At 51.2% G+C, this 17,021-nt stretch overlaps 1 protein-coding gene across 1 annotated transcript in view; it reads left to right on the top strand.

Annotated features, from left to right (window-relative positions):
• The window catches only part of WDR91 (WD repeat domain 91), a 28,040-nt gene extending 12,959 nt beyond the window's left edge, over positions 1-15,081 (top strand). The window contains exons 7-15 of the mRNA XM_047095831.1: positions 2,978-3,133; positions 4,643-4,836; positions 5,564-5,714; positions 7,275-7,369; positions 7,511-7,679; positions 9,688-9,796; positions 10,589-10,701; positions 11,969-12,166; positions 14,579-15,081. Of these exons, the coding sequence (XP_046951787.1) occupies positions 2,978-3,133; positions 4,643-4,836; positions 5,564-5,714; positions 7,275-7,369; positions 7,511-7,679; positions 9,688-9,796; positions 10,589-10,701; positions 11,969-12,166; positions 14,579-14,743 (1,350 nt within the window). The 3' untranslated portion in view covers positions 14,744-15,081. The remainder of the gene's footprint in view (positions 1-2,977; positions 3,134-4,642; positions 4,837-5,563; positions 5,715-7,274; positions 7,370-7,510; positions 7,680-9,687; positions 9,797-10,588; positions 10,702-11,968; positions 12,167-14,578) is intronic.
• The last annotated feature ends 1,940 nt before the right edge of the window (positions 15,082-17,021 follow it).

Genomic DNA, 17,021 nt, shown 5'->3' with positions numbered 1-17,021 from the left:
TATCTTGACCACCTCTTACTTCTGGGCAGGTAAGATAAGTCTTCTCCCACTTTCTAAAGCTGCGGAACCTCTTCCGTGTTCCATGAACCATGGGTTACTTCTCAGAAATGGATAGAAATGGAGAAGGGCCTTGTCTTTGTTAGCTCTGGAATTATGATATTTCTTCTTATCTTTTTTACTCACTGTCACTTTTTTTTGTGCTCTTTTCATGATATTGCTTTCATTAGGTTTCTTAGAGCATGGGGTTTGCCGTCAGATTTGGGCGTGAATTCCACCTCTGTCTAGTTTTCCCTACACGAGCAGTAACTTAAGCCTCAGTTCCTTGTGTTAAAATAATGCCCTCATCTCTATTTTAAGGGGACATTTGTAAAATTCTTAGTTCTTTTTCTTTTTTTTTTTTTTTTATGTCTACCTATTTTTGAGAGAGAGACAGAGCACCAGTGGGAGAGGGGCAGAGAGAGAGGGAAACACAGAATCTAATGCGGGCTCTAGGCTCTGAGTTGTGAGCACAGACCCTGACGTGGGGCTCAAACCCACAAACTGTGAGATCATGACCTGAGCTGAAGTTGGATGCTTAACTGACTGAGCCACCCAGGTGCCCCAAGTTCTTAGTTCTTATTAGCATGGTGCCTTGCCTATGGTAAACATTCAATGAATAACATGTATTGGTTATTGTTACTGTTGGTTTTCTTGTTAGGTTATTTCTTTTATCTTGACTGAGAACCCTACTTCTCTCAGAATAAGGCAGAATGTGGAGAGTCAAATACTTTTCCCGAGAAGAAAGTTCTGTCTCAAGCAGAAGTTGATACCCCTGACGATCACCTCAGTCAGAAAAACAGAAATAACAAATACACTGAAGGTCAGCCTCAGTTAGGCTCTACATGAACTAATAGTTCTTTAAAATTTCCTTTTTAACTCTTCTGATGACTCCAGGGTTCCAAGGAGTCTGTGTTAATCATTTTATTTATTTATTTATTTATTATTATTTATTATTATTTATTATTATTTATTATTTATTTATTTATTTATTATTTAATTATTATATTTAAATTTATTATTATTTTAAAATTATTAAAATTATTTAAAATAATTATTATTATTTAAATAAAAAATATTGTTTTATTATTTATTTATTATTTTTATTATTTATTTATTATTATTTAAAATAATAAATATTATTATATTATATATTATTTATTTATTATTATTTATTTATGATTATTTATGATTATTTATTTATTATTATTTATTTATTATTTATTAAAGATTATTTATTTACTTTGAGAGAGACAGTGCAAGTGGAGGAGGGGCAGAGAGAGAGGGAGAGAGAGAATTCCAAGTAGGCTCCATGCTGCCAGTGCAGAGCCTGACGCAGGGCTTGAACTCACGAAACCATGAGATCATGACCTGAACCGAAACCAAGAGTTGGACACTTAACTGAGCCACCCAGGCACTCCTGTGTTAATCATTTTAAGTTGTTTAGCGTTAACATAAAAAATAACAAACGGGGTGCCTGGGTGGCTGAGTCGGTTGAGCATCTGATCTCAGCTTGGGTCTTGATCTCAGGGTCATGAGTTCAAGGTCTATGTGGGGCTCCACGCTGGGCATGAAGCCTACTTAAAAAAATAATAAGTAGAAGTAGAAAACAACAAGTGGACTTTGGTTAAGCTTATACTCTTGACTTATGTCTTATGTGCAAATGACTTGCAGGTTTTAGGTCTAAAACCTGAGTGGCTGTTTGCATCCGAATCCCTTTGCTAAGAATATAAAATAAGGCAGAGGAAGGAGCAGTTTTGAGCATCACACTTTGTGGGAATAAGGTTGGGAAAAACCCAGCCAGATAATCTGGAAAGATGATGTGGTGACAACTCCTTTTAAAAAGGCTCTAGATTCTGTGTCTCCCTCTCTCTGACCTCCCCTGTTCATGCTCTGTCTCTCCCTGTCTCAAAAATAAATAAAACGTTAAAAAAATGTATTAAAAAGGCTCTAGAGGGACGCCTGGGTGGCTCAGTCAGTTAAGTGTCTGACTTTGGCTCAGGTCATGATCTCACGGTCTGTGAGTTAAAGCCCTGCGTTGGGCTCTGTGCTGACAGCTCAGCCTGGAGCCTGCTTCAGATTCTGTGTCTCCCTCTCTCTCTTCCCCTCCCCTGCTCTCTCTCTTTCTCTCGCTCTCAAAAATAAACAAATGTTAATAAATAAATAAATTAATTAATTAATTAAAAATTAAGAGGCTGTAGATTACGAATCTTCTTTCCATGGAAGCAGGGTGAGGATTATTAAATTCATTTGCTATATAGCCTTGGTCGACTTTATCACTCTTGTCATGCAAAGGGGCCAGAAGATGCCAGTTTCTTTCCTGCCAGTTTCTTATCTTGCTCATAGGTCCTTGAGTTTCCAACAATTTCTGTTAAGAATTTCTGGTTGCCTAGTAATCATTTCCACATACCTCGGTATTTAACATTAGCTGGCTTAGTCATTAGGTTGGCCCAAAACAAGAGCGGGTATCGTGTTCATTTTTGCCTCCAGGGAGGTGATTGTATGTTGCATACATTTTTTTGTATTGTCCAAACATACGGTTGCTTGAAGACGTTTACAACATAGGACCTGACTTGCCTCATAATCATCACTTAGGATGCACTGGTCTCTTCCCCCTTCACTAGAGTTAATTGTTCTGATTAGAGGAAGGAAATGTGTGCGTCTGTCTCCAGGTGATGCTTACGGCAGGCTGAGGAGTGCTGGTGACTTACCTCCTAAAACAGGGAGAACAGAAAGGGGGGCGTCCACACTGCTCGTGCTCCACTCTGGACTTAGCCCGTAGGCTGAGATCGGAGCATTCTGGCCAGGAGGACCCTTTCCCGGGAGCTGTGGGCTGAAGGAGCTGCTCCCTGGCTTCTGCCTCCCCCTCCCCCCAGCGGAGGTGCCGTGGCCTGGGCGCAGGCAGCAAGTGACTTCTTACAGCCCGCATGTCGCCCTGTAGACCGCGAAGGGAAGGGACCTGGCGTGCGGGCCCAAGGACGGGAAGAGCCTCTTCGGCGGGCTGGCCTCTGGGGAGTCCAGCTGGTCCCAGCACCGGCAGCGGCGCCTGCAGGATCACGGCAAAGAAAGGAAGGAGCTTCTGTCTATGACTTTGCAGGTATGGCTCAGTCTTGGCATCACACGAGTGCCTGCAGGGACATCCCCGTGGCTACCGTTGGGGGCCACGGAAGGAGGTGGGGTGGCGCAGAGCCTGCCCGTACCTCTCTTGACTTCTACGTAATACGGCTAGCGTGTCAGAGGCTCTGGGAGGCTTGGCAGAAGAGGCCCGTTTCCCTTGGTTTAGGCCAGAATCACCCAGCCTTGCTCCTTCACAGCCTCCCTTTCTCCCGCATCGCCTGCTGGAGATGCTGCGCTGACACACGGTAGTGCGGCCCCGGGCCGTTGCCACGCTAAACCCCGGGACTCTCCTCACCCTGGAAATGGGTCGGAGTCTACTCTTTGTGGCAGTAAAGCTGCTTCTCCTTCTGTCACCTACTCCAGAGTGAAAGGAGAAACCCAAGGGGTTTACTGGCTGAGTCATCCTGTTGACCATTTATCTCGTGATCGGGACTACTTTTAAAAGCACTGCTGCCAGTTACCAGCCCTGTGCCGGTTCCAATTTGATGGCATAGACCCTTAAGCCTCTGATCTCAGATTGTCCTCTTCCGACACCGTAGGATTAAAGGCACACCTGAGCTCGGCCGCTCCCGGAAGGCACCTGTCTGAGCTCAGAGGTCTCTCTTCCTCTGTTATTTTTGTGCTGTAGACCCGTGGTTTCTGCTACCCTAAGGAGCACTTAGAGGAGCCTTGGGAGCCAAGAGGCTGGTGGAGATTGCCCTGGCTGATGCTGCCTGGCCTGGGTTATGTGTGGGTGAAAGGCTAGCAGTCATGGCGGTCAGCATTTAGTGCACCAGGGAGGCAGAGACCAGGGCAGCTGCGGACGCGCCAGGTGGCAGAGGGGCAGGTGCCTTCTGGTGCCCGGCCTTGTTCCGGCCTCTGCTGCTCCTTGAGTCTCTATCTTTATGCCCAGCCAGTCACCTCAGTCTCTTGGTACCTCCTTTTCAGGAGGAGGTGCGGGTAGGTATGGGGGAGATGCTGGTGAGGGGCTAGGCTTGCCCCTGATCTGGTTTCACATCTGAGTCCTGCCCATTGCCAGCTCTTGACCTTGGGTAAGTTATTTAACTTCTGCTTTCAGTCTTTAGTTTCCACAGTTATTAAATGGGGTTAATCATAGGATCTCAGATGGTTTCAGGAAGGATTAAATGAGAATCAAATGTGGTCACACAGTGCTTGGCACCTAGTAGGTTCTCACTAATTTTTATTGTCGGCCAGTCCTGGGTCCTGTCAGCTGTGACAGGCAGAGGGTACCCATGGCCCACTACACCTTCAGCAGGGTCTCTAGACAGGGGCCATCAGCAGAGCGGGAACCTGCCTCTCCTGGGGCAAGCTGGGTGCTGCTCTTGGTGTTCGGAGCTCTTTCTACAGGTCTACAGACCCTGTACCCACTGAGAGCCCCCCCACAGCGTGCCGTAGCCCGGCATCCTAGATGTCCTGCAGTGTGTCCCCGAATGGCTGGGCCCAGTGCAGACCCTTCACAGGTAACTCGTCCCCACTTTGCCTGTCACAGAGTGCAGAGAAGAAGCCTGAAACTAGTGGCCCGGAGGCCGAGTCCTGCCCAGAGCTCCACGCGGAGGCGCTGGAGACATTGACGCGGGCTTCTGCAGCAAGCGCCGAGGGAGGAGGGGTCCGTCCTGAGCAGCCGTTCATTGTGCTGGGGCAGGAGGAGTACGGGGAGCACCACTCCTCCATCATGCACTGCAGGTGGGTGGGGGTCTGGGGGCAAGGCCCCGGCAGGAAAGTGCTGACTGGGGCGGGGGCTGGTCTCCCTGGGAAGCCTGGGTTATGAGGCTGTGTGTGCGAAGGTGTGGCAGACAGGAGGTACGCCTGGTGGGCTGGTCCCCGAAGGACTGTGGCCGTCCCTCCAGAGTCACAGGAGGGCTGGACAGCTGCCCTTGGCCTGGGCAGCCTCTCTGTCCTCTCTAGCTGTGGGACTCTGGAGTCTCAGGAATAGGCTACCTTTTATTGGAACTCCCTAAGACTTCATTTTAATTTGCCTCACGTTTGTACTTTTAGGTAAATATTTATCATGTACAAGTTTTTAGTCACACGTGGTAAAAGCTTGACCTTTATAAGAAGCCCTCACGGAAGGTAGTTTTCAGACAATGAGTGTTCTCCCTGCCCCGGGAGCCGATGGCTCTGGAGTGTGATGCAGGAGGCACCCCAGTGCTCCGGGCCGGGGCCGTGCCTACCTTCCCTGCTGTTCTGTCCCCGTCGTGGACCACAGGGCTCAGCACATACTAGGTCCTTTGTAAGCAGTTCCTGGGCGACCAAACACATGAATACTTCTAGAAGTAGTCCACACCCATCCTTGGCGTGTAGGCAGTTTGAGAAACAGTTGAGAAGTCAGCAAAGCAATCTGGGCACTAGCTGAAGAGGACGGTGCGCTGAGGCAAGGATGGTAACAGCTTCCTTCTCTCTCCCGTCTTAGAGTGGACTGCTCGGGGAGGAGGGTCGCCAGCTTAGACGTGGACGGGGTCATCAAAGTATGGTCCTTCAATCCCATCATGCAGACCAAAGCGTCCTCCATTTCCAAGTCGCCGCTGCTCTCTCTGGAGTGGGCCACCAAGCGGGACAGGCTGGTGAGTGACGAGCGATGCGTGCCTCATTGCGGTCTAAGTGAGGAGTTTCCAGCTTCTGGCACCAGTGGCTGAGCCGAGGCAGCTAGGCCAGACCCCTCCCTTCTCTCTTCCTGGGAGTCGGGGGGGGGCACACCTCCAGACTGTCCGATCAGGGCTCCTGCTTGGGGGCGGCAGGGAAGCTATTGGATTAGCAAGAATTGAAATCAGATGGTCGTGGGACCTGCAGGACGCTCCTGCCAGTTGGTGAGTGTCTCTCCTGCCCCCTGCTCTCCCCCATCAGCTCCTCTCGTCTGTCCCCTCTGACAGCCCAGCACAGATGTTCCCAGCTGCCCGTCCTCCTGCAAGACCCCTCCCCGGGCCAGGCCCTCTGGGAAGTGGCTGAAGCTGGTGGGGCTGGTGTCCTGTTTGGGGTCCCCACACGTCTACGACAGTGCTGTTAGTACAGCGCTCTTTTTCTTTCTGGACGTTTTTAATACTTGAGACAGGATTTGCAGTTGAAGAGGTCAAGTTGATTTAAGTGTTTTCTTTCCTTGTATTCTGTTTTGAGGGGATGATGCAAGGCAGCCCAAGGGACAAACCTCATTGTTTTTTTAAATAATTTTTGACAACCTGCAGGGATTATCCTTATGCTACTAGGATCTCAGGACTTAGCCTATACAAGTGTTATCTGCCAGTGTGAATTTGAAGTTAGAAAATAGGTAATATTCCTGGGGGACACCCTCAGACCTGCCTCTGGTTCTTCTTCTGGCATTACCCATTATTATCTTTTAAGCTTTTTACCCAATCAGTCACAAATGCCTGAAGGCAAGGATAGCCTCTTGTATTTTTCCTGGAGACCTTTACAGGCCCAGAGCCAGAGCTGTCCCCAGAACATGCAAACGGAGCCTCACCCAGGCCCGGCAGGCTGCCAGTGGTGGCGGGTAGATGAGGGAGAAGGAAGGACGGGAACAACTGACATTTAAAACTGACAGGGAGCGAAGATCAGAGCATCTCATTTAATCAGCCGGCACCTTTCCAGGTGTATCTGAGGTGATCTCTCTCTCTCTCCCAGTTCATAGATGCCTTCTGTAGTTTTGTTTCTGTTCAAGGTCACCTCTAAGGTCTCCACGTAATTTTTTTAAAATTTTTCAAATCTTTATTTTTGAGAGAGAGAGAGAGAGAGAGAGACAGAGCGTGAGCAGGGGAGGGGCAGAGAGAGGAAGACACAGAATCCAAAGCAGGCTCCAGGCTCTGAGCTGTCAACACAGGGCCGGACGCGGGGCTCAGACTCATGGACTGCGAGATTGTGACCTGAGCTAAAGTCAGATGCTTTAACCAACTGAGCCACCCAGGCGCCCCAGTCTTCATGTAGTTTTTAAATGAGGTCCGTTGTAGCCAGATATTACCTGGTTGCGTGGAGGTGTGTTTAAGTGGGCCTCGCCCCTACTGCCTGCCCAGACCTGCCCCTCACAGGAGTGGGCCCAGCCCCGCAGTGCTCCTCCCTGACACACTCCCCCTCCTCCCCCCCCGCCCCGTGCTGTCCTCTGTCCTTCGTGCCTCCCGCCCCGTTCTCAATTCTAGCTCCTGCTGGGCAGTGGTGTGGGGACAGTGCGTCTTTATGACACAGAAGCCAAGAAGAATCTCTGTGAGATCAGCATCAATGACGACATGCCCAGGTGAGTGGGAAGCCACTGCCCACCCCTGCCGTGCTCTGTGGGGGGGCCTGCTTCTGCGCCGGGCCTTTTGGCCCGTCTTCTGTGGCAGGACCAGCCTCCGGGGGCCGGCGGAGTGCTGACCCAGCCCTGCGTCTGTTGCAGAATCCTGTCTCTCGCGTGTAGCCCCAACGGGGCCTCTTTCGTCTGTTCGGCCGCGGCTCCGAGCCTCGCTTCCCAGGTGGACTTCTCAGCTCCAGATACCGGCAGCAAGGGTACTGACCAGGTTCCCGGCAAGCTGCTGCTGTGGGACACGAAAACCATGAAGCAGCAGGTGCAGGCCCTGCCCCTGTGGGTCTCCCCGTGGGTCTGTGTGGGGTCACACTCCGGGCTCGCTCTCCCGTCTTTCCGACGAGCCGCCTCCTCTCTTTGCTCTGGTCTCCTCTGATTTTGATTTGTGAGGCGGGTTCGGAGTGGAAGTGTTGAAAAGCAGTAACACTCGGGTTGGGCAGCTTGCTAGCGACTTAAGTCATTGAGAATTGTGCCCCCGGCTGAGAAGTCATACGCAGCCTATCAGAGGGCCCTTGCGGCTTATAAAATTTGTTTACTTTTGTTTATATTGAAAAGCTTTAAAAATTTTTTGAGCGGTTGTGGTTCACAACAAAATTGGGAGGAAGGTACAGAGGTCTCCTACATGCCCCCTGCCCCCACGTAGACACACCCCTACTGCGTCCCCCACCAGAGCATCTGCAGTGACAGCCCAGTCCCCTAAAGTTCAGAGTTGATCTCAGGCCTCAGTCTTGGTGTTGTACGTTCTCAGGTATTGGACAAATGTATGAGGACAGGTACCTACCACTGTAGTATCACACAGGCCGTTTTCACTGCCTAAAAACCCTCTGTGCACCTCCCGTTTGTCCTACCACGTCCCCCCAAACCCTGGCAGCCGCTGACCTTTGTACTGTCCCCGTAGCTTTGCGTTTTCCATAATGCCATGTAGCTGGGATCTTACGGCATTTTCGCATTACCTTCTCTCGCTTATTATTAGGCATTCAAGTGGCTTAGTTTTTAGGAGACAGATGTGGACTCTCTTTCTGATTCCATTAGCTTAGTATTTCATAAAAATGACAGCAGCAGCTGAAAGAGGTGAGGACACATGCGTGTTCTTGAGAATTGACAGCCACGTGAAAGCTGACTTGTGGGCCACGTGGCCCACCTTCCTCAGGAGCTGAGGACGTTTCCCACCTAAAGTGGCAGATTCCCGCAGCTGTGACCCTCAGCCCCTAGAGAGAGAAAGGATGTGTAAACTCACACGTTTAAAAGGCGGTGACGTTGCTCATTAAAATTAGTTTTGGGACACAAACATGGCATGGCCCTTGCCTCGAACAAATGGTTTTCTGATGTCACTGGACACTGGGAAGGGTCCCTGTTCTGTAGACGGGCCGTGTTCCGAGGGTCCAGTTCGCACCTCCCTGCGTCTGCCTGTAGAAATGGTGTATGTTCCCAGCAAGGGGTCTCCCTGGAGCTCAGGTTTCAGGGCCACGCCTGAATTCTTGACCACCGTGTCCTGCCACGTCTGTTCTCCTCTCTAGTTTTCCTCATCTTGCCAGATGTGCTCCACTTAGAAACGGGGTGCCTCTCTGGAGCCGTCCTTCTCCCTCACTCCACGTGGTCAGTCCGTGAGCAGACAGCCCCACCTGCAGAGGTTTCTGCCCACTTCTCTGCACTTCCAGGGACGCACCCTAGACTCGCGCCCCCGGCCCTCCCACCGGAGGGAATGGCAGACCCTATGGCATGTCACACCGCTCCATTCTTCCAGATTTCCCACCCACACTGGCCCAGGGCCTTGCACGGTCTGCCGTCCCCGCCCTTCGGCCTTGTGGAGTGTCCTGCGGCCGCAGGCCCTACCCACGTGCTCTCCCCTCTCTAGAGAGTTCTTATCCCACTCAGTCTGGCAGACATCTGTCCTCCAGTGTCTCTTAGATGCTTTCCCTTCTCCAGTTTAATTAGATCCTTCTTAATCTCGTTCTTTTCCTCAAAAGCACTTCCTGTAATTTTATGTTCACTTGTTATCTTCAGAGTTTTAATGAAATACTGAGTACGTACAAAAGAATGTTGCAATCGAAGGTGTATAGGGTAATGAGAAGAGAAGCTGTAACGTGAACCCGTACATATTGTCACAGTTTGAAAGTGGAACCTTCAACACTTTTTATGCTCTCGTGTGCCCTTTGCATTCTTGGCCCCCTTGCCCTTGCAGACAACCTATTTTGAATTTCGGGTTGTTACTGTTTTACAATTTCCAATTTAGTTAGTTGTTTTCTGTTTTGGTTTTTGTTTGTAACTAGCTCCAGTTCTCCCTGGACCCCGAGCCCATTGCCATCAACTGCACAGCCTTCAACCACAATGGGAACCTGCTGGTCACAGGGGCGGCTGATGGCGTCATCCGCCTGTTTGGTAAGTGGGTATGCTCACGGCAGTCTGGTCCCCTCCTCCGGTGTCTCAGAGAAGAGAGTTGGGTTTTTGCCGGCTGGACTAGAGGCTACTGCAGAAGCCCAAGTCAAGATGCTTGAAATAGAGCTTAACTTTGGTGCGAGTCTGCTCTTTTCAAAACCTCCGGAACCAGTCACCTTGCACGCAGTCAGTGTCGGCGGGCCCCGGCAGTGCTGGGGCTCAGCAGTCCTTGAGTCTGGACTGTTTGATCGGAGTCCTATGGCCTGAGTGAGATCCAGGAGGACACGTGAGAGTAATGCCGTGCTGTCCGCTTGGCGTGGCTCGTGCGTTCTCCTGGTAAAGGTGTGTCACCGTTTGAGGATCCCCGAGGCAGACCTGCCTCTGGAGACTCCGGGTCAGAGAGTCTGGGAGGGACCTAGGGACTGTGTCCAGCAGATCCCCCAGGCGCCCTGGTGGGAAGTTACCTAGGAAGCGGTGGGAGGCCTCCTAGGAAGGATTTGTGTGTCCCCCTCAACTTCTGGGCTCCCCAGAGGAGCTCAGGCTCTGCCAAGAGATTCCTGAACCTCATTTTTGACCCAGTGTTAAAAGCTTCTATTTTACATTTGTTAAACAGACGATTAATACATTGGCGGAGAGAACTAGCAAACTGAAAGGCCTTTTTGGCAGGGCTCAGCTCCGAGATACCTGTAGTTTCCAGGAGGCCCTCTGCCTCCAGAACAGCTTCTGCCCTTCTGTCAGGGGCGGATGCCTCCCCGGGGCCCGGGCGGGGGTCTTAGCGGCACCTCATTGCCTCAGATATGCAGCAGCACGAGTGCGCCATGAGCTGGAAGGCCCACTGCGGGGAGGTCTATTCTGTGGAGTTCAGTTACGACGAGAACACCGTGTACAGTATCGGCGAGGACGGGAAGGTAGGTGGGAGCGGATTTGGATCGGGAACTTCCCTTCCGCTGGGTTAGCCATCTGAGATTCCAGAGAGCACCAGAGAAGCGTGGGGGGTGAGATGAATCCTGACCGTGCCCTTTACTGGCACTGTGACGTTGGGCCCCTCTCTGCCTCACCGTGTCCCGTGTGTAATAGGGGTATAGTAGTAACCAGTCTCTTAGGACCCTTGTGAGGTTTGCACAAGTTTAGTGGGAGCTGGCGGTTATGAAAGGGAAGAACCCAGCCTCCCTCCTTGTAGCAGAAGTGACTCTTCCCACTACAGGTGCATTAGCGGCGTCCAGATTAGGGCCGGGCTGTGCTGCATTGACCTTGGTGGTTGGGTGGTCACAGCATCACGTGTAGAGTTTGCTTCCTAGAGTCAGTGCTGATAGGCCTGAGTGGAGTCAAGAAAGGTAAAATAAGCCGGGGGTAAAAGCAAAGAGAAGTGCCCCCTTGTCTATTCTTTCTGGAAAGACACATTAGGACCTGTGGAAAGGGAGCTGGGGGTGGGAGGCAGGAAGGCAGAAGTGGGAGAAAGTCTTGGTTTTCATGTGTACCCTCCAGTATGTTTGGATTTTATACGATGTACCTGTAGTATTCATTGAAAACTGTAATTACAAAATAAATCCTTCATTTGAAAACTGTGGGAAGGGAGTTTTAAATTAAAGCTTGACTTCCTATTTATGTGAGTAGGACTCTCAGGTAAGAGGTGGTCAGACGGGCCTGTCCGTGATGTAGGCTAAAGGATTATATACACTATAGTGCGTGAAGCTAGTTGATGATGATACTGCACGTGTTCAGTTGATAACAATGCGGGGACATCGGGAAGATATTTGGGATGTGTCCTCTCTTTGCTTCTAAGTCAGAAGGATCTGGTTGGGTTCTAACCCTAGAAACAACAACGACAATCGCAGTAATAGTCATGATCGCTTGGAGCATTCCCCTGCTTCAGAGACAGGAACCCAAACAACGGCAGCTGCCTGCCCTTTTCCTCTCCTGGAGTCAGGCCAGAGAGAAAGCCCAGGCTCTCATGTGAAGTTACAGACTCTTTCTAGATGTTCTTCTCTGAAAGAATGTTTAAGTTGTGTTGGGCAGGGATGCACTGAGGGGTCATCCCGCCACCTTTCCTGGTGGGCTGTAGACCCACGGCCTCTGCTCTGGGATCCACCTTTGCTCCTCCTCCCGGGCTGGGTGCCGGGGAGCCACGGCCAGCTCCTGCTGGAAGAGCATTCAGGTTGTGCTTTGTGGTTGCAGTTCATCCAGTGGAACATCCACAAGAGTGGCCTGAAGGTGTCTGAGTACACCCTCCCCGCCGACGCCACGGGCCCCTTTGTGCTGTCAGGTTACAGCGGCTACAAGCAGGTTCAAGTTCCCCGGGGCCGACTCTTCGCTTTTGACTCGGAGGGAAATTACATGCTGACGTGTTCTGCCACGGGCGGAGTCATCTACAAGGTACCGGGGGTGGGGGGGCTGTCACGGTGGGCAGGGAGGTCCCCTCTGGAGGTCTGGGCCAGGCTGAGCATGGGCCTCCATCCCTCTCCCTGCCCTGTGTGGCCCCAGAGAAGCCTCTGACCCCGGATGGATAGCTCCTGGGGTCTCCTTGCTGCAGGCTGGGCAAGGGGGCCGATTCTCAGCTCAGGAGTGGGGACAGAGTATGGCACACCTGTCCTTTTCTCTGCTTGTCCATTTGCAGATTCTGGACCTTTTCTGCTTTTGTTCCTTGGGAATAATACCTATTATAGAAAACATGAAGAAATAGGGAGAAGGGTTGGAAAGAGTGTTGGTTTGGGGAACATGCCTCACACAAGCAAGAGCTTTCTGTGGTCTGCTTTAGTTACTCTAATGTGGTATAGATTTATTAGTTTATTGGGGATCCCATGGATCATGGATATTCCAGTCCCATGGCCAAAGCAGAAATCTGGGGGTGTGATTGATCACAGCATGATGTAAGTTGTCCGCTTTGGTTTTGTCCCTCAGTTTATACGCTTGTTTTAATTCTCGTGTCCGAGTTTCTCTGGTTCATGTACTTTGTAAAATATAATTGTATGAATTTATAAACGTCTTGTATTTTACTAATATTATCAAACGGACTAGTGATGAGGATTTGAGTTGTAGCCTAAGCACATGTTTATGGTAACCACACAAACCAATTCTTAGCCTCACTGTTAACTCTTTGCCTAATGGTGGTATTTAGGCTGTAGGGATAGAGTCACAGGTGGAATGTCCTCTGCTTGGGGGCTCTCCATGCCCTCATTGCCATGGCTCATCAGTCAGTGGACCGCACGTGGTGTGGACAGAAGCTGTGCGCAGTTGTTGGTCTAGGCGCTGTGGAGTGCACGTGGGGGAGAGAGCGCGATCCTGTTCTTCTGGGATTCACACTCGAGACACCACCACCAGGGACAGGGCAGTGTTGGGGTTCTGAGGGGAGGGAGCTGGGCAGGGGCCGAGTCCTCAGGGAAGATTCCCTGGCAGGTTGTGGGAGGTGGGCTATGGATTTGAGGCCAGAGGAGAGACAGGGAGGAAGGCAGGCCTTGGGGCCCCACAGAGATCAAAGGCATGTGAGAGCACTCAATGGGATGGGGTATAAGGAGGACTCTGGAGATGTAGTGTCAGGAGCCTTCTAGACTGTTGGCTTGGAGCGTGGCCCTGGGACATCTGGGTTTACCATCAGTGAGGCTCCTCTTTTCCACACATGATGTGTCTAGTGGCTCTTGGCCTTCTTAAAATTAGCTCTGCAGTTTCTTGTAATTGCTGTTGGGAGATGCTGTAAAAATAAGAGCTTTCTGTTTGCAAGCCTAATTGTAGTTTATTTTATTTAAAAATTGAGTTTCAGTTAGGTTATACTTCGCTCTCTGTATGATTTTATGTGTGTTGCATGTGTTGGTGTATTTGTAACGATGAGCCTTTGTCACTTGTTATTTGTCCTGATCAGCCTTTGTCATTTGTCCCAATCAGCCTTTGTCATTTGTCCCAAATGCCTCCTCCTCTCCTGTCCTCCTGCAGCTGGGTGGGGATGAGACGGTTCTGGGTTTCTGCCTGAGCCTGGGTGGCCACCAAGCCTCTGTGGTCACTATGGCCTGATGATTTGCAGTCAGACGTGCTCTGTAACCAATTAATGGGTCTGAAGATTTCCCTCTGTACAATTTTTGAAATGCCAGTTATGGGGTCTAACTTACTTAAGCAATATAATGAACTTTGGATCCTGTTTTTATGATCTTTAAACAACTTATGATTTAAATTTATTTTTTTATTTGATATTGATTTATTGGTTTATTTTTTAAACAACTTATGACTTTTAAAGATGTTTCCTCCACAAAGGCCAGAGACTTCTGTGTCCTACTCCTGGGTGTTATCCACAGCCGGATTAATCATTATTCATCGTGCTCCTGGCTTCCCCTTCCTCGTTACCTGCTGACTCTTCATAGCTGTGGGCTTGGGGGGAGAGGGGGAGCCTGTGCATGTGTCCCCAGGGGCCTGCCTGTGCTGGGCGCCGCAGCTCGCATTCCTGCGGGAAGCAAATGGGCAGCCGAGCAGCAGATCCAGGATCTAATGCGGGGGAGCAGTAAACCATGTAGGAAAAGAACTGGGCGGGGGGTGCCGGTTAAAGGTGGCAGAGAAAATTCTCTGGTCCTTGAGAATGTATGATCTTGTTTTCCACCTGAGACGAAGGAGTAACTATAGTTGAGGTAGGGAAGGCGCTTCCTGGCCCAAGAAATTAAACTGAGATCTTCTGGAAAGGTGGGCATGTGTGCCCGGGCACGTCCTCAGATTGGGGTAGCAGCCACCAGGCTCGAGGCAGTTTGGTGAATAAAGTAGTTGTGTTTGTGAACAGTGCCTGCTGACGCCGCCTCTCTTGTCTTGCAGCTGGGTGGGGATGAGAAGGTTCTGGAGAGCTGCTTGAGCCTGGGTGGCCACCGAGCCCCCGTGGTCACTGTGGACTGGAGCACCGCCATGGACTGTGGGACGTGCCTCACTGCCTCCATGGATGGCAAGATCAAGCTGACCACCCTCCTGGCGCATAAACTCTGATGGGGCCCAACCCGAGGGATGCCCACGGAAGCAGTATTATTCTGGGGGGTGTGGGGAGATGGGACGGGAAGACAGGGCAGTCTGCTTCCACTCCTTGCCAGTGCGGGGGGTCTTCAGGGAGAGACTGGACGGGAGCCGCACGGAGCCGTGGCACGAGTGCCCCGGAGACCCACAGGCTGGGCTGTGCCGCAAGCCTGCTCCGGGGGCAGGAGGAGAGCTTGCGAAGCAGGAGACGCATCGTGATGGCTGCTCTGTTGGCCCAGGAGAGATTGACAGTATTTTGTATATATTTGCTCGTTTTTCATCATTTTTTTAAAAAAAGAATGCTCTCGCGGTCACCTGGTATCTCTTTCTGGAACGTGTGTGTGCAGCAGAGCGTGTCCCTTCACCCCTTGTCCTTGAAGAGGCACATGTTCCCGCAGGGAGCCGGTCAGCCGCAAGCCTCCCCTGCGCACCCACTGCTGCAGGGCTGAGCCTTGGGGGAGGTTTGCTCCGCCTTCGGGGTAGGACGGCCTCTCCCGCACCCCGCTGGCCAGCTGTGGCATGTGCTGTTCTGTTTCTTTGAGCTCCAGTCAGGTCACAGCGTTCCTTTTCTTCCCTGCGTCGGTGGAGCTTCTCAGGATGAGGTTAGGGTCCCAGGCTTCTGCTCCCGGCTGCCTTCTGCACTCGGGTCCCTCTGCCACTGGGGCTCCTGTCATTCTGTCAACTTCACATCCTTGAGGTTGACCGGAGCCTGGTGCCAGCGCCCTCTGCTGGTGAACGGCGAGAGCACCGGAGCGGGTCTCCCTAGCTTGCTTTTCCATCTGAGGCGGGCCAGGCGTGGGCCTGTTACCTACCTATGGAAAATCGGGAAGAAGTTGGTGCTGACGCCTTGGCACCCTTCTGCTGGGATGTGGAGGAAAGTAGGTATTTATGTGGCTCCATTATGAGAGAACACCAGAGACTAAGAAGTAGTGACTTACACATTTTTACCTATTTCTACCTTGGTGACCCTCTACTCAAACGAAGAAAACCAAGACTCTCCATTTACAGTTTCCCCATCTTCTGCACTGAAACAGCAAATTGTTCACGTCCCCCAGCGATGCTGTAGGACGTTTAAGAAGCGGTCATGTGTTTCGTTCGAGTGAGAACATGGCCTGTTGAACTTCAAAGTTTTGTCTCACTTTCTATCTTGTACCCATTCTCTCTCGTCAGTACTGTCTCCACTGCTACCGAAACGTCTTCAAGGATTGCAAAGAAACACTTGAAAAGCTGTGTCTTCTGTCTTTTCCTTTATGCTCTGGGCATTTGTTTTCAGTTCAGTTTAGGATTGTGTGGGTTTCCACAGCACTGCCTAAAAACACAAAACCCAAACCCTTTTGAAATGAGCAAATACGGAAACCTGCTCCCTCCTGGTCTGCTTCTCCCCAGTCTTCGCGCCATCCTGAGGGCTCGTCAGGATGCATTCGCCCTGGCCTTCCTCCCGGTCGCACCCATACCCCCTCCAGGACGCGCTTTCATCCTCCAGTAAAACATGTCAAAACTTGAAATTTCCCTTCTTCACAATAGCTGCTTGGCACCTACCCAGAACCCCAGCAAGACCCCTCCCCTTATTTGGGGCAAGGGCAGGGTAGCGGGGAAGCCATCAAGCCAGTCCAGCCTCGGGTCCTGGAGCCTGTGTCCCTGGTGCAGGTGTGGACCCCGGCTCTGGCCCAGGCTGCACGCCCCTCGCTGTCCTCGGGACCGGTCTGCTTGCCGCCTCCTCTCGGCCCCAGGAGCACGGCTTTCAGAGCACTTCAGCGGTTCGCTTCAACCCATCCAGATGCCACCGCTCGGGTGTTCTCTCCCCTGCCTGGGCTTCTCTCCCTTCAAGCAGCTTCTATGCAGACGCAAAGGTTTCCTGCTTCTCAGACCTCATTTTTCGGCTTGCTGGGAAGAAGTTTTAGGGAGGCACATATGGGGGGAGTGGTTCCACTGATAAGTATTTTCTTTCATTCACACACACAAAAAATGACGCTTCACCAGTTAGACTTGGGTTTGTTCTGGCTCCCAGCTTGAGAGCAGAGGACCCTGGAGGTCAGTGGTTCTAATACTTCTGAGGAACCAGAGAGGTGGGTCCTGCCCCTGGTGTGGCCCCCCTGGAAAGACTGCAGGCAGAGTCCGGGTGCAGCCTGCAGCCAGGTGACCTCGGTGCTGGGGTTGGTTTTGTGACTTGAAACCATTGGTTTATCTCTTCAAGCCTTGATTGAGTTAAACTCTCCTGGCCCAGCAGGTGAACGTGCTTTAGAGAAACCAAAAG

The sequence above is a fragment of the Lynx rufus genome, unplaced genomic scaffold (genome assembly GCF_022079265.1).
Source record: "Lynx rufus isolate CCGP_SWC_20201006 ecotype Redwood Valley unplaced genomic scaffold, mLynRuf1.p SCAF_4, whole genome shotgun sequence".
In the NCBI taxonomy this organism is placed as follows: domain Eukaryota; kingdom Metazoa; phylum Chordata; class Mammalia; order Carnivora; family Felidae; genus Lynx; species Lynx rufus.
This window is presented reverse-complemented; position numbering and strand designations above follow the sequence as displayed.